This window comes from Nipponia nippon, unplaced genomic scaffold (assembly GCF_047370975.1).
Source record: "Nipponia nippon isolate SJK-2023a ecotype South Korea unplaced genomic scaffold, ASM4737097v1 scaffold_35, whole genome shotgun sequence".
Taxonomy (NCBI): Eukaryota; Metazoa; Chordata; class Aves; order Pelecaniformes; family Threskiornithidae; genus Nipponia; species Nipponia nippon.
In genome coordinates this window covers 1,560,671-1,576,545 of record NW_028262353.1, presented here as the reverse complement: position 1 = coordinate 1,576,545, position 15,875 = coordinate 1,560,671, and the positions used below count along the sequence as shown (strand labels likewise).

The 15,875-nt window shown below is 48.7% G+C and overlaps 1 protein-coding gene across 1 annotated transcript; it reads left to right on the top strand.

The window, feature by feature from the left end:
• The first annotated feature begins 3,324 nt into the window (after positions 1-3,324).
• On the top strand, positions 3,325-15,640 carry SLC48A1 (solute carrier family 48 member 1). The gene is made up of 3 exons (XM_087771087.1): positions 3,325-3,513; positions 14,089-14,256; positions 15,322-15,640. Exons 1-3 carry the CDS (start codon positions 3,375-3,377, stop codon positions 15,456-15,458), a joined length of 444 nt encoding a protein of 147 aa, XP_087627213.1. The 5' UTR covers positions 3,325-3,374; the 3' UTR covers positions 15,459-15,640.
• Positions 15,641-15,875: the final 235 nt, after the last annotated feature.

The following is a 15,875-nucleotide window of genomic DNA, read 5'->3' as shown; positions in this document are numbered from 1 at the left end:
TCAGACATCGGAGCTGGTACCTGCGCCCTTGAGCCGAGCTCTTCGACAGACCCATCCTCAAAACCTGCCCCATATCTCAGCATCTCTCCATGATCTCCTTGTGCCCGGCGCGGAGCTGGGACACACCGACACAGGCTTGGGTGCCGGGGGGACCTGGCGGCCGATCTCCTACCGGCTCTCGAGTCTCATCTAGTGGATGGTTATTAATGTAGGAGCGTTGTTTTCTTCTCGTCAGCAAAGGTGAAGGAGCACAGCAAAATGGATTTCTTTAGAGATCGATGTACATTACCTCCACAAGGCCACTTTATTCCACTTTCCAAAGCAGCATTTACTCTTTCCCGGTATTTACCCATGTCCATGTCCTGTTGTTTTCTATGGGAACAGCCCAAGGTCTCTCGAACCCATCACCCAGCCTGGAGACAGATCGACCCACTTGTGGTCTCCAGATCCCTCCCGCAGCCTTTTAAAAGACACATCGACCATCTCTGAGGTTGGTCTAAGTGGCAGACCTGCTCCCCCAAACCCGCTCCCCTTATTTTATCTCCCCAAATCCTCTGGATGACTTTCTGCTGTGGCCTGATCTTCCCTAAATGATCTGTTTGAACCTTGATCATCTATAAAACAGACTTTCTTGTTTCTCATCAGGTCGGAGAGGTTTTCTACCTGTAAAAAATTATTCCACAAAATCTTTTTGTCTTTGGCACCAGCCGTTCGGGCAGACTCAGCAGAGTTGGGATGCCGTTACAGAAGTCGTCTCCAAATTTCTGCTGGGTAATTGGCAGAAAGTACGTGTGAGAGGAGCCTGGGCAGAGAGGACCGAGATGGAGCTGATTTTACCTGTTTTGACACAGAATAGCTGACTGGCGTTTGCTGACGCCGCATCTTGTGCTTTCAGGTGTGTGCACGCAGCGGCTGAATTCCTGCGATGGCTGCAGGAGGCGTCAGGAAAGAGGGTTTTTTTTGCAGATCTCAAGGCTTTTGTGCTAAAAACCCACTAACAGCACGCCCCTGCCCCAGCCAAAGGCACCCAGGACAAGCAGCCATCTGTCCCAAGGGCACCTGGTATTTTATTAATGTCACTGCGTCTTTGAGGACTGTGCTCAGGCCCAGGATGTGTCAGGCTGAGACTCGACGTCGCTGAACCCAAACAAGCTGCAAGATTATCCGTGTTTTCACCAGTGACCGTGACCGATGCACGTTCAGCATCTCAGGCGTGAGGTGTGCACGGTGTAATGTCCCACGGCGCAGTCGGAGAAATGCCGTCTCTCCTCCGAGCCCTGCGGTGAGCTCCCCCGTGAATTTTCCGATTCTTCAGCCAAGAATGTGATAAGGCTTCACGGGTCGGTCACACTGCATAAACATTTTCTCCGCTCCCGGATCCCATGACCTGCTCTTGAACTGGCGGAGCTGAAGCCTCAGCCACATCTCTCAGCCCCAATGAACGTCAGCCTTCACAGACACGCAGTGGCTGCTCTCATCATCGCATCCTCCAAAAAACGAGGATCCTCCACACCCTCCCCACATTCTCCGATGGTTTGTCACTTGTTGCCCTCCACTCGGAGCTCGTTGCACCACATCTGGATGCTGTGTCCAGCTTGGGGCCACCAATATGATATATAGACATCAATGAACTCGAGTGAATTCAACGGAGGGCCACCAAGACGGTTGGAGGCTGGAGCCCAGTTGGAAGCCGGAGCTTCTCCATGGGAATGGGGCTTGTTCAACCCAAGGAAGAGAAAAGTTTTGGGGACACATAACAGCAGCCTCGAGCACCTCCAAGGAGGTTATCGAGAAGGTGGAGCCAGGTTCTCCATGGTGGTTCGTGGCAGGAGGCTGAAATCGGAGGTGGGATAGATGGAGAAACTCCATCCTTGGTGGTTTTCAAGACCCTGCTGGATAAAGAGGGAGGGAGGGAAGGGGAGATGTTGTTTCAGCCATGTCTCAGGCTGAAAGGGAAGGAGGCTGCTGCCATCTAGAGCAGGGACTCCTCTGCGTGCGGACACGGCAGCCAAACTGCGCTTTCCCAGGCCTGGAAAGATCGTCTTGGTAGAGACTGAACCCGGAAAATTAAGGAAAAAACATTACGAGCTGGAACAGAGCAAGGAATGGATTTCCAGGCTCCGGGCAGAGCATCCGTCCCTGCCGTCCTTGAGCGGCAGACGACGCGCCGCTTACATAAGCGCAATTAATAATTGATTGGAAATAGGTGGAAAAAGCCCATTCTTGTCTCCATCCCCACTGCAAGTTTCTGCCTCCTGGGTTTAAGCGCGGCCAAACCCAGCCGGCAGCTCAGAACATGAAAAGAAAAAAGGTTAAAAAAAAAAAAAGGAAAAAAAGAAAAATAAACCCCTGGAAAAGTCCCAAACTACTTAAGAACGTTTATTAGGCGTCCCCAAACCACAGTCCCACAAGCGGGCAGGACGGTGCTGGTTGAAGAAGGAAAAATCCTCGAGAGAGGAAGCGAAAACCGCGCGGCAAACGTCCCCAGCCCCCGTGCTCCCCACCTCCCCGTGTCCCCGCGCCTCCTCTGTCCCCCACCTAACCCCATGCCCCCCTGCCCCGCCGTGCTCGCCATGTCCCCCCCGCCGTGCTCGCCATGTCCCCCCCACCTCCATGTCCCCCTGTCTCCTTATGCTCGTGTCCCCATGCCCTCCATGTCTCCCTCCTGTCCCCCCCATGTCCTCCTGCCCCCCCCTCCCCCTGCCTCCATGTCCCCTGTGTCCCCTGTCCCCTTGTGTCCCCCTGCCCTCCAAGTCTCTTTTGTGTCCCCCCATTTTCCTGTACCCCAACTTCCCCATGCCTTCATGTCCCCTGTGTCCCCATGTCCCCCTCTGTCTCTTTTGTGTCCCCGTGTTCCTCATGCCTCCCCATGTCCCCACCTCTGTGTCCCCCATGTCCCCCGTGTCCCCCCCGTGTCCCCACCTCTGTGTCCCCCATGTCCCCCGTGTCCCCCATATCCCCCCGTGTCCCCACGCCCCCCTTGTCCCCCATGTCCCCCCGTGTCCCCACCTCTGTGTCCCCCATGTCCCCCATGTCCCCCCGTGTCCCCATGTCCCCCGTGTCCCCCATGTCCCCCCGTGTCCCCACCTCTGTGTCCATGTCCCCCGTGTCCCCGATGTCCCCCCCGTGTCCCCACGCCCCCCCCCGTCCTCCATGTCCCCCCCCAGTCCCCACCTCTGTGTCCTCCATGTCCCCCGTGTCCCCATCTCTGTGTCCCCCATGTCCTCCCCGTGTCCCCACGCCCCCGCCCCGGGCCTCGCCTCGGTCCCCCCGGCCGCCAGGGGGCGCGCTGGCGCGGGGCGGGGCCGGGGCGGGGCGGCGGGCGGGGCCGGGTGTCGGCGGGCGGCGCGGCGCGGCGGCGCAGCAGCGCTCCGATGGCGGTGAGCCGGGCGCTCGCCCTCCGCCTGGCCTACGCGGCGGCCGGCGCCCTCATGGGCCTCTCCGCCTTCTTCACCTGGAGCCTGGCGCCGGCCTTCCGGCAGCCCGCCACGGCGGCGGCGGGGGGGCTCTCGGGTACGAGGTAGCGAGGGGAGGGCTGCGGGGAGGGGGGCCGGGGCGCCGCCGCCTGAGGTAACTCCCGCAGCGGGGCCCGCCGGTGGGCGCTGAGGGGGGGTGCGCGGGTGGCGGCGGTGGGGGCGAGGAGCGCCTTCCCTTGGGGCTGAGGGGCTGTGGAGCGGGCGGCTTCGCCTCGGTGGTCCCTGGGGTGCGGGGGGCGAGCGGCGCTGCCCCGGGACCCCTCAGCAAGCGGCCGGGAGGGCGGGCGAGCCCAGAGCCCCCCCGGGTCTCTGCTCTTCCCTCACCAAACATCACCGAGCCGCCTGGCCTGGCAACAGATGGGGCCTGGGCGGCGGGCGCGCGGGGACGGCGTCGACGCCAGGCCGCCGGCGCGTGGCGGTTCCCTTGCCGCCACGTTGTTCGTGTTGGCTTTCTTCGAATGTCGGTGGCGAAGCTCACAAAACTGGGCTTGGGGGGAAAAACGCTCCGTACGGTGGCTAGAGTAGGTGACAACATAGATATATGTTGGATTATATAGGATTACATATAATAGGTTTATATATACCTATTAGTATAGGATTTGGGGCCTTGGGTGGGCTTGGGTTTTGGGAAGTCCCCACGTGATGCCTTGGTGATCTGCCCAGGAGCTCCTGACCTCCTGGAAGGACTTGTTGCGCTCTTAAGAGAGCGACTTTTAATAAAAACTGTTGGGGAGACTGTAGCTGCCAGTGTCGGGCTGTATTTGCAACTTGAGGTGCAAAACCGTGGTTTGTGGGACACGTTACCTGCATCTGTTGATGCTCATCCCTTAGGAAAAAGGGAATTAATTCGTGTATTTTATAACCTCACTAGTGAAGACTGAATTGTTCTAGTCTTCTCATTCGTCCCAAGAAGGTTTTTGCAACACCATCTAGCAAACTTGCTGTTTGTGGTGGAATAGCTTTAGTTAATAGTGGTGTGTAACTCGCAATGTTATGGAGGGAAAATTTCTAAAAGTTCGAGGCTTAAATTGCATGTGGCTGTCAGAGTAAGCCACGTACGCTAGCCAGCGTTGTTACTGAAAAGAGGATTTTATTTCACAGTTATAGTTGAAAGCTTTGCTGACTTTCCTAGTAAACTTTTGGTCTGCCAATCTATATTTACTTGTGTGCTGTATTTTCAGGAAAGAAAAGAAAACCTCCAGCTTCCTGATGTTTGTACCCGCTGAACGTATCTGTGCCAGGTGCCCTGAAATAGGTGTTTCGGCTACTTGTGGAGGCCAGAAGCTGTAAAATGCATCTTAACATCCACTGAAATCAGTGAGATTCAGATGCCTGTGTCCATTATGGATCTTAGTTAATGACTGGGTTGGAGCAGAACATAGTCCTGTCTTGGTTTGCCAGCTCAGCAACTCATGAGTAGGAGTAACCACCTGGAAGAAGAGTAGAAAGTCAAGTTAAGCTTTGTAAAGAATCTGGCTTCCTTCTGGTGTGTGAGCAACGCCCGTGCTCCCGTGTACCTCAGTATTTGCTGTGCTGTCAGAGCAGCTGTGAGGTGCAGGGTTGTGATTGTCTCTCTGCTTCCTCTCCCTCCAAAAAGTTTTAATTCCTGCTGGCATTGGAATTAAGCAGAGCACTTCCAACACCTTGCTTTACTAGGTGGCACAAGGAAAGTTGGGAGTGTTGTGCCCCAGAAATGCGCAAGAAAATAACAAGTGATATTTGATGCTGCGTGCATGTGCTGTCTTTGTGTTCACAGAGGAATTTTGGAAGCCCGCATTCTAGGAGGAGTTTGGTGAGAAAGCAGAGAGAGGAACCACCCCGTACTTTCTGTGCTGAAGTTATTTAGATTATTGTCTGCTGGGAGAAGGTTTGTGTGCTGGTTAATTACCAGGTAATTCAAGCTAGTTAAGATAACAAGGAGCAAGGTAAGCAAGAAACAAAATTAAAAAGATGGTCATTTGTTAGGTTGGACTCTGTGAATTTGTGTGAATTTGCTCTCAAACATCTGTGAAATGCCTATAGGTAGAGTCGCAGTAGGATCACAAAGCCTGAGAAACAGATTAAGAAATGTATGTTTTGGTGCTGAACAAAGCTGTTTCAGGGGGTTCCTGTCATCTTAAATTCATGGCTGCTTTTTCTGCTTCGCTTTTTTACCCCCTCAATGTCTCAGTAGGTGAAATATGCTCCAGACATTTGAGATGAGACTTTTATTTTCAGCTCCCACCCCTCAACTGAGGATATGCAGTGTGCTGTCTCACAAACATTGTTATCCCCACAACGGAGGGGCCAGGAGTGGGCGTAAAACCACTCGTGTATGGGGAGGACCTTTTAAATTCATTCGGCTGTCAGATGTTACAGTCAAGTTATGCCCTCAGTTCATTGCTAGCCTTTACAAATCGACATTTCACGTACTGCACACATGGGTAGAGAGCCAAGTGGTTGCTTGTGTAGTCGTGGAGGAGTAGCCAAAAAAAAAAAAAAAAGCCGTGTTTTTTTCCATGCGTTGAAGCTAAGGCTACTTGCTGAAGTAAGATTGTTCTAAGAAAAAATCACGGTGTGTAGGAGGTTTGCATTATGGTTAGACACTGTGGATACTTCAGTTTCAGGTAAGCAGGGCGTTCACGGGGTTTGTTTCTGGCGTAGTTCATTAAATCATGTTTTTTATTGTAACATGCTAACTAGCACTTAGTTCCACTGGCAGAGAATGGCAGGAAAGGAAGTGGGCGAGTTTCTGAAATTTTCCGCCGTGTAGACATTGCAAAGTTAATTGTCAGGCATTGTTTTGTGCCCTTTAGTCTACTAACAAACCTGTTGCAACTTTCTGCACGTTGTACAAGATAAGATAATGCAGAAAGACGGCTTCTCCCCCAAAACGTGTGAGACGGCTCAAGCGCTGGGGCGCAGCGTGTGTGCTGCTGCTGCTGGCGGTGTGAAGTCAAAACCCTGTGCTGGAGGTGTGTTTGCTGTGCTGGGTGGGTTCACTGTCTTTAGCACAAACAGGGGTTTTTTGGCCCATATGTGCCTTTTTTATTCAGAAGCTTTAAAAAGTGATCTGAGCACCTGAGAGTGAGTTGCAGGTTGGGCTGTTGTAGCTGGGAGCTCTGACACCGTGTGTGGGGGGCAGAAAATTGTTTAGGCTGGTGCATTTGGCAGCTTTGCAGCAGTTCCTCGTTAATAAGCCTCTGATTAAGCCGCGGCTTTGCCTGCCAGCCTTCTCTGCGAGTGTGTGTTTGTACACGTTGATCTAGTTTTAACGATCTTTCTGGTTTTCCCGTCCCCTCCTGTGTGTTTGTCGTTGCTTTTCTCTTGCCTGCGTTGGTGAGATGGATTGCAGCCTGTGCAGCTTTTGTTGATGTGCCTTTGGTTTGTCAGGGACGTGTGTTTTAGGATGTTTATCCATGGGCTTCCTCTCTGTAAGAAGTCCTACTGATTCCTGTCTCGTTAGGAATCTAGATCTTTCTCTTTGTAATCAGTTTATTTATCTTTTGCTTATCTTCTAGAGAACCTTTCCTGCTACATTTTGCACTGAAATCTGCCCTCCACTGCTGCTTGTACTAACTTACTCGCTCTGATACATTTCTTATAATTTAAAGACTTAGATATTTATTTACTCCAAGGTGCAGTATTAAAGTGCTGTGGAGGGAAAATTGCCACGTACTGATGAGTCTGTAACTAGAGCCCTCTGTTACCTCTAGTTATGAAACCAGAAGCATGTAATTTAAGGTGCTGAGCAAACTGTCTTTCCAGTCTTTCCGGTTGGCTTTCGTAATAATAAACCCCCCCCACAATGCCTAGTAAAATCAACTCACTAATCCTCAAAATCTGAAATATGCCTCTGGGCATGCATACTTGGGAATTTGGGGATCATCTTAAATCAGATACAGCCGTGGTGTATCGTATCCTTGTTTGAAGCAGAAACACCCCATCGAGCGGTTCTGATAACCTGAGGGGCAGCAACTTAATCGACTAATCACAGGACCCAGAAAGTCATTCCTCAGTTAATGCTAGCTGTCTCGGTGGTTTGCTGTTTAATTTTGAGCTAGTCACAGTGCCTTTTATAATTTACTGCTTGTTTGTATGTTTGACCTTCTCCCCTCGCTGCCTTAAATTAATTTTTTTTTTTTAAGTAGGCCATGAATCTCTAAGCAACTCTGATGTTTTCATTCTGCCAGAGGCAGTTTAAAAGAGAAGAAAGCAATTAAATGTTTTCAGGATGTATCCAGCCCTTTCCTGAGTGGCTTTTAATGTTCTTGTGTATGTATCTTCTCCTTTTTTTTCTGCTCCAAAGAGACTTTATTGGCTGTTTCCAAGCTGCTCGGATATTTCTGGCAAAATAAAAAGCTTGTGCTTTGCGAATATAATGTGGACCAGATATTAAAGCAGCTGCAAAGAAGATGAAACACAAAATGTACTTTTCTGACACTTTAAAAATATCTGATAAGTGAAAGTAGTAGAAGCGCGTTTATGCTGAACACAGTATCTGTTGCATACAGAAGCAGTGATTCTCTGAAGACTCTGATAACTAATCTAACTTGCATATACTAGATAAATTTATGCAAATTGGCTTGTTCCCTCTCCAGGGCTGGAATAGCATGGCCAAAAAGCGTTGCAGCTATGGAGTAAAGCATTCTTAAATGCTTGGATTTGCATATAAAATACTACATATTGTTTGATTAAGGTTTGGCTCGTGACTGCTTTAGTCCATCGTCTTAAGAAACGGAGAAAAGGGAAGGAAAGCACGCTGAAAGAAAATGCAGAAAAGACTGCGCGTGGCTTATGCTTAATCATAATTTAATTAAGTTGCGAGGAGAGAATGAGTCCCTCGTAAGTGCTGCTGATGTGCTGGAAACTGTGATGGTGGTTTCGTCTTAAACGTGAATGGTAGAGGCACAGAGCATCTGAAATCTGTAAATCTTGTTTCCTGCTTCTGAAAATGGCTGAGCAGAGCGCCTCGGTGCTGAACAACAAGCCGAGACGCCAGGTTTTGCTTCTCGCACGTGTGCGGCCCAATCTGCTTTCCTCCGAACCGAAACGGCCTGGAATAGTAAAGCACTCGATTGCATGTGTCCAGAGGGAAATTTTGCCAAGTGAAAACCAGTTTTCACTAGAATACTCCGAAGACTCCTCTCCTTCGAGAGCTGTTTTCCTAAAATATTTCAGTGTTGATCCCCAGCTATTTTGGCAGACGAGCTGTTCAAGAAAACCCATTTTTAACCTCTTCCAAAACCAGCTGAGGCTGAGCTAGCTTGGCTTTAGCTCCCGGAAGAAAACATTTTACCCTTTCAGGGAATCAACCAGACAAGGCAAAATTTTCAAAACTTAGAAATGGCAAAATGAACTGAGGTTGGCAAAGCTCAGGCTCCTTTTAGAGTGGGCATTTCCAATGCTCCAGCTAGAGCAATAGAGCGTGAAAAAGATTGTTTAGATGGAAAATGGCTGAAGGCTTTGTAAGCGCTCTGAAAAAAAGTCTTGTAATCGGTCACCGTAGACTTTATATTTTCCAGGACTGTGCAAGTAGTTTTTAATCTTGTTTTTCATTTTTATTGTCATTTTCTTTGCCATCATCTTTGTCTGCCAGCGTCAGCACGCGTTTTGAGCTTCAGAAGGCTGGAATAAGAGCGCTCGTTGCAGAATAGCTTCCGTGTGTATGTTTGCTTGGTTTTTTGGCCTCCGTTGCACATTTGTTGTTTTTTCCTAGAATCTGTGAGGCCCATCAGTGTTGGACACCGTGTCCTCCCGCGGCTTGCCAACGTGGCCTGACACGTTTGGCCCCCGGCTGCGCTGACCTCGGGGAAGGCAGCTGTGCTGTTCTTCCCCATCAACAATGCAACTTGTTTTGCTGGGACCGAAGAATCGGTCAGTGATGAGCAGGGGGCTGAGAAAACCTTTTGTTTGTCACAGTTTTTGTTTTTATGTTTGGAGAAAGGGAAAGTTTTGTTTCACTTGAGCTAAAGTGTGCCAAACTTTGGGATGGGCTTATCAAAATATTTAGATGTTAGTGTTTTTCTGTACCAGTTACAGACTGAGGGCGAGCCTGCTTTTGAACCTGCCTTTTAGAATTTATTTAAACTTGTTCCAAGTATGCTGGAAGTTTTTCTGTTTTAAATATGAATTTGTCTTGTCAAAATACCTGTTAACTTCTGTTTAAAAAAACTGCCTCGGTCACTGTTGTTTCAAATGCACTCCTGGTTGTTTGATCGGCCAGTTTCCTTTTCCTGGAGCTTTGTGTACTTGGGATAATTAGTTTTTGATTTAGAGGTAACTTTTCCATTGCTCTGTGTCGGAAATCCCTTGATTGTGTCTTACTGAGCGGCTCTTATTTTAGGGTCATTCTAACCATGATGTGTGGGGTAAATCCACCAAGACAAATGTTTCTCTGAAACGGTTGCAAGATTTTTTTTGATGTTATTTTAAGCGGGCGATGTAACTGGAGCTGACAGCCATCGCTGCTGCTCCAGGGCTACGTCTGCAGGTTCAGGTTTTGCTTCTGTGCAAAGTGGGATTCCGCTGGAGAATACGACTGCGGCTGGGGAGAAGGAGGGGATTTGGGGGAATCGCTTGAGGTGAAAAACGGGAGGTCTTGCAGTTAATCATTCCAGACTTTAAATGAGACATAATTTTTATTTCCTATTCCAGTAAAACCTGTTTCAGTTGTACAGCTGTGAGCTAGCTGTTCTTCTATTACCTACGTGTAGCTAATGGGTTTGTATTAAACCTGCAAACCTTTTGCTCTCAAGGTCTGCAAAGTGAGAGATTTCACATTAATTACAAATACTGGTATGGTTTTAGTTTCTCTGTGTGCTAATGACATTCTTTTCTGTAAATCAGTACAGCTAATTGGATCTTCTCACCACTTAGCTTATGTATATTCGTGACCAGGAGGTGATTTTTCTTTTCCTGAACCCAGTTTCAGTTGAATTAAACATGAATCAAATGCTCCGTTCCAGCATTCATGGACACTTTTCCTCTGGAGTTAGAAATAGTGGGTTTTTTCCCCTGCTGAATGCCATATGTTGATAAGCAGTTAGTTTAAAGAAGGCTTTTTAGCAAAGGTACATGTTTTCATGTATTTAAGCGTTTGGTTAGTGATAACTATATTTAGCAATAGACTCTGCTTAAATGAGATTCCCTGCAAGGATTGATTGTTTTCCGCGTGTGTTCAGGCTCTGAGCTTGGTTTGCCATGCCCTGCTGGTAACGTACCTTCATCCCACTCGGGATGCCCCTTCTATTCCCATGCGGTTGTCAGCATCTGGACGGTGGTTTTGCTTTCTTTTGTGGCTGTTCCCGAGTTTTGAGCAGGGCTGGTGGGGTTCGGGTGCCCACCTGGGTATGATCTCACAAGCTCAGGGTGAGCAAATGAAGCAATTGAAAAAGCAAATCCTGTTCCCGTTTCTCCTACCTGTCCCTGAATGCCTACTGCCAACGTTTTTTATGCCAGCGTTGATGTTTTTCAGCCAGTGTTGTCAGCTGATTTAACTTGTTGGAATGCTTTTCTGCCATTTTAGGGGAAAAAAGAAAAGGAACAAGAAAAATAGACTGCTTTGCAAGCTGGATAGCCTCACCAAAGGATCCGAGTGCTGTAGGGGTATAAGGGAAAGGAGGCAAACCTACGGGTGGAGCTGGAGGAGACTCGTTTCCCCTCTATTTCACGTGGTAACGAACATGAGGTTGGCAGAGCTGCCTGTAAAAGGACACCCTCTGTTTATTGACCCTGTGACCAGACTCGGTCCTTCAGCGCGTGGTGAAGTTGTCATGAGGTTTTTGGGTTTTTTTTTGCTTAGTCATGTATGAGGCAGTTACTCTAGATGTTAAGAGTTAACCAAACGCAACAGTTCGTCAAACAGCTCCTTCAAGTGCTGTGTCAGGCTTTAGGGTCAGGGGAAGGTGCAGGGTCAGGCCTGGCCGTGGGGGGAAGATCAAGTCACAGCTCACGCGCTGCCTCTGCTCTCCCCGCAGAGACCTCTCAGAGCATCAGCGGCAGCTTTGGCGTGGAAACACCAGCAACTTGACTCAGCAGTTCCAATAAATTGTGCCAAGTCATCTGAAAGCGCCTGGGGGGAAGCAGCTTGTTTTGCTGACTGAAAAACCCAAGTTCCCCATTTTTTTTTTTTTTTAAATGTGGGTTGAACTTGCTCGAGCACGAGCTTAAAGTCGAGGAAGTGGTGATTTAGCAAGCTGAGTGATAGGCTTTTCCACCAAATCCCGTGGCAGGCTGCTTGAAAAGCATTGCCAATGCAATTACGGTCTTTTGCATCTGCAGAACTCCAAAATATCTTCTGCCAGCTTTGTGATCTCTAGCACACGTGCGTAGTGGTGGCCTGTGTGGAATCAGTTATGGAAAGGCAGTATATGTACTTGATGAGAGTCTCGGAATTAAGATCCTGACTGCCTGGAGCCTGAAAACCTGCTTAGATACTGCTTAGGTACCGTGAGTCCGACCAGATGAAGGAATGGACTCATTCTGCCTTCCCTGTTTGCTGTGATAAAAAGTCTGAGCTCCATCTGCTGTGGATATCAGCACTTTACCCCTGGCTTTTTAGTTCACCCTGAGTGCTTTTGCTTTCGCTTTTATGGGGTTTTTCTTTTGAAGGTTGTCCTTTTTCCACCCACCTCTTTTGGGGGCCACCGTGGAGGGTATTTTAACTTTCTCTGCCCTATCCCAAGACACTGAGGAGGCAAAAAGCATTGCCAGGGTTCTTTCATCTATCCTGGAACTGACTTCGTGTGTATTCAGCTTCATTGGCCGTGCACCTGCAGTGCATCCGTTGTCCGTGTGTCCAGCGAGGTCAGAAAAGCTGCTAGAAACGAGCTGGAAGCTGCTTGGGAGCTGAAAAGCAAGTGCAGAGGGTTTGCGGGGCGACTCTCGGCTGCGCTCGTCTGTCGGTTTTGACGCAGTTGTTTTCCTCTGTGCTGTAATACATTCTTCTAAGCCTTGGGAAGCTTTGTGTATAATGACTGTATCCAGTAACAAATGAGCTCTGGCAAGGCTTGTGGCTGTCCTTAGCATTAAAATGTTTATCTTTTAGTGGGCAAGGCTGGTTTTCGCTTCCTTTGATGTTGAGAAGTAGCCGCAGAGGGAGGTCTGTGTTATTGCAGGATACCATATAAAGCAGCCTGGTATTTTAGCAGTGGTGTCATTTTTTTTTTTTAATTATTTCTTTTTCCCCTGCTGCCCTGAAAATAAAATCTGGAGAGGAGGTGGCAGTGAAGGAGAAATACAAGCCAGTTAGTTGCACCACTGGAGGTTCAAATTTCAGAAGTGCCGCAGAGGTCTTTGCCAAAATGAGTCAAATGTTTTAAGTCTGTAAAGCGGCGCTAACTATAGGTTGAGTTAGCGGCTTAAGGGGATTTAGTCATACTCTTCAGCGCCGCGACTTAACCATTGGAACGGCTTGCTATAATAGGAGTTGGTGATGCTGCTTGTAGCTGGGATTGTATAATGGGGAGTGACAGGCAGCCTTGTTTTGGCGGGTTATGAAAGCTTTGACAGGCTTTAAGCACGTGAACGGGCAGGTCTTAGATTGAGTGTCTCCTCTAATTTCTTTTCTGAAGTGCGGTGAAAAGGTAGCAGGTTTTAGAACAAGATTAGGGAAGAATGCGTTGTTTTTCCCTATATCAGAAGCTTTTTACAGCTGTTATTTGGATGCTTTCATCCCTTTTTCCCTCCTGTTTCCTCCCTTTTGAGAAGGGAGTTGAAACTTGCTTATGGACTAGTCACCTAAGCTTAGGGAAATGCCTTTCGCTGTTCCTATTAAAGCCATAGTGAATTTGGCTGTTCTTAAAAAAAATATATATATATGTATAAACTGTAGGTGCTCAGATATTTGCCTGGTTACGTAATCCAGACGTTTTGGGCCAGACCCAAAAGTAGAGAGTTAGATTTCGGCCACCTTAAACACGGTGAGCGTGCTTTGCTGTAAGTGGGAATTGTATGTACAAATCGTCTGGGAGCTGAACTTCTACACCCCTTTACTTGAAACATTTGAAGTGTTTGGAGGGGATTTGTATAAATGGGCTCTTTATGAAGCTAACTAGAGATACGTTGGAGCTAAAAGACGTGATGTGAAATGCCGAGTACTGAACAGGTCCTGCATATCTTGGTTTAGGCGTCTAAAATCAGTGGTTACGTAGCAGTGCTGTGCATCGTTGTCTCCGTATGTAGAAGGGGCTGCCTGGCCTTGTGAAAAGGTGCACTAATCCTTGCCAAGCGCTTGGCTTGCTACGTGTCACGCCCTGAAAGCTGTATGGAGAATTAAATAAAACTGCACTGGGTATGCGTTAAATGGGTCTATCCAAAACAGGAAAACGAACAAGTTATTCGGGGGAATCCATTCAATGAATGGAGTCCTTTCTGTGCCAGCCTGCGATCGGGGTCTCTGTCTTAAAGCCTGTGCAAAAGCAGGGGGTCTGGGGTGGTCGGGGAGAGCGATGCTTGCACAGGCAGCCAGTTATTCTGATATTCCCCTCTCTTTGCGGGAGACGTGGCCGTGAAGCGTTAGTGTGCCTTGGCGTTTCGGGGCGGGGTTTGATGAGATGTATATTTATTAGACACCTTTCTGTGTTGCAGTGTGATGCACGGTACTGATTCCCCTTGCTGTCTAATTGAGCAGGTGTTCTGGCGCTCTGGGCCCTAATCACGCATGTGATGTATGTGCAGGATTACTGGAGGACCTGGTTAAAAGGGCTGAGGTTCTTCCTCTTCATCGGGATCCTCTTCTCAGCTCTCTCAGTGGTGGGATTCTGCACATTCCTTGTTCTGGCCATCACCAAGCACCAGTGTAAGTACTTTGTTGCAGTAGGCAACTGGGAGAAATGACTAGCGATGCTGGGATTACTGGGATTGGATTTGAAGGAATGGAAGAGCCTGCAGAGCTGGGGTGTGAATCTGGGGGTGGTCCTGCCATCTCTTCTGAGAGGTGCTGAGAGACTTCTGGGGAGGGGCTGCAAGAATGCCATTGCATGTCACTGTTCTGCTGCGATATCTTGATGAGACAAGAGTAATTCTGCTGCCCGATGAGTGCCACGCCTTTAGGGCATCTTCTGATATTTGATAGCTGCCTCGATAGCCTGGGCTATAGGGCTGCTGGCAGGCAGTCCACGTTTTCCAGCATCGTTTCCTCTAGGAACTGGAATTTACTTATTTCTATGACAAATAAAGGGAGCACTCTTAAACGTTGTCTCTTCAGCACTCATACAGCAGGTGGGTGAGGATATTGAAAACCAAACACGAGTCAGCGGGGTGAAAATGCCTTCTACGCTTAGTCAGCATATAAAGCTGCGTTACTATAAAATATTTAACATCGTCTGAGGAGGATTCATGTAATTACTCCCAGTATTTGCTTGGCAGTAGACCAAAGAGAGAAAGTTTGGGGTTTGTTTTTTTTAGAAGTTGTCCATGTTTGTTGCTTGCTGCATTTGGGCTGATGGCCACTAAGAGTCCTGTTGTTGTTGTACTCATGGTAGGGGGCAAGCTGTGTTGGGGTCATAACCCACCAAAAGCCCTTGGCTTAGCTTAAATACACTCCCCGTGGAGATTCGAGTGCTTCAGCCTAGTGGAAGGGTGTGAAAACACTCATACGCAATCGTTAGAAATACAAACGTAAAAAGAAAACCAAATATTTTTCATCACCACCTTTCTTGGAGACACGAGGAAAAGCTGTTTTACAATCTGAGTCAAGAGAGCTGGGAATTGGCACTGATTAAGCCTTGCTCGCAGAACAAGATCTTTAGATGCAGGCTGAAAAGCTCCCAGGAGCGGGTGGGCTGAGTTGGGTTCTTCCTGGCCAGACTGCATGAGGGATAAATGGGATTTTTAAATGTATCTGTATTCTTTTCTCTCCTAGCCCTGACTGATCCCAGAAGCTACTACCTGTCGTGCGTCTGGAGCTTCATCTCCTTGAAATGGGCCTTCCTGCTCAGTTTGTACGCTTACCGGTACAGGAATGAGTTTGCAGACATCAGTATCCTCAGTGACTTCTAATGCTTGGACTTCAGTCCTGTCTGAAGGTGCTGGATGTTCGACTTGCCCCCCAAAGGCGTGGTACATGCAAGAGATGTACGAGAGGTGGAGAAGGAACCCACCCAGTGCTGCTTGGTTTGTCTGTCTGCAGTAGGGGTTTTTCCTAATTGCTTTTACTCAACCATTTAAAGTTTGGCTAATGATGTCAATCTAGTCTTTCTGTAACTTCCCTGGGCGTCCCTGTGTCTGGTGGCGAGGCGAAAGAACTCCGTGTCCTTACACACAGCAGGCCTAGATCCACTCTTTGCGTTGCCCCAAAGTCCAGGGGAGCTCTCAGGCGGGGAGGAGGTCCTGGGCCCTCCAGAGCTGTGGGTTCATACCGCATGGATGCAGCACCCCGACATCTTGTCCTCGTGAGTGCATCACCAGCTTGCTTCA

Excerpts from the sequence above, each read along its gene's own strand:
- SLC48A1 (XM_087771087.1), top strand. The coding sequence starts at position 3,375 with ATGGCGGTGAGCCGGGCGCTCGCCCTCCGCCTGGCCTACGCGGCGGCC. Across the intron at positions 3,514-14,088 it reads GGCGGCGGGGGGGCTCTCGG|GTGTTCTGGCGCTCTGGGCC; the intron begins GTACGAGGTAGC and ends CTAATTGAGCAG. Across the intron at positions 14,257-15,321 it reads GGCCATCACCAAGCACCAGT|CCCTGACTGATCCCAGAAGC; the intron begins GTAAGTACTTTG and ends TTTCTCTCCTAG.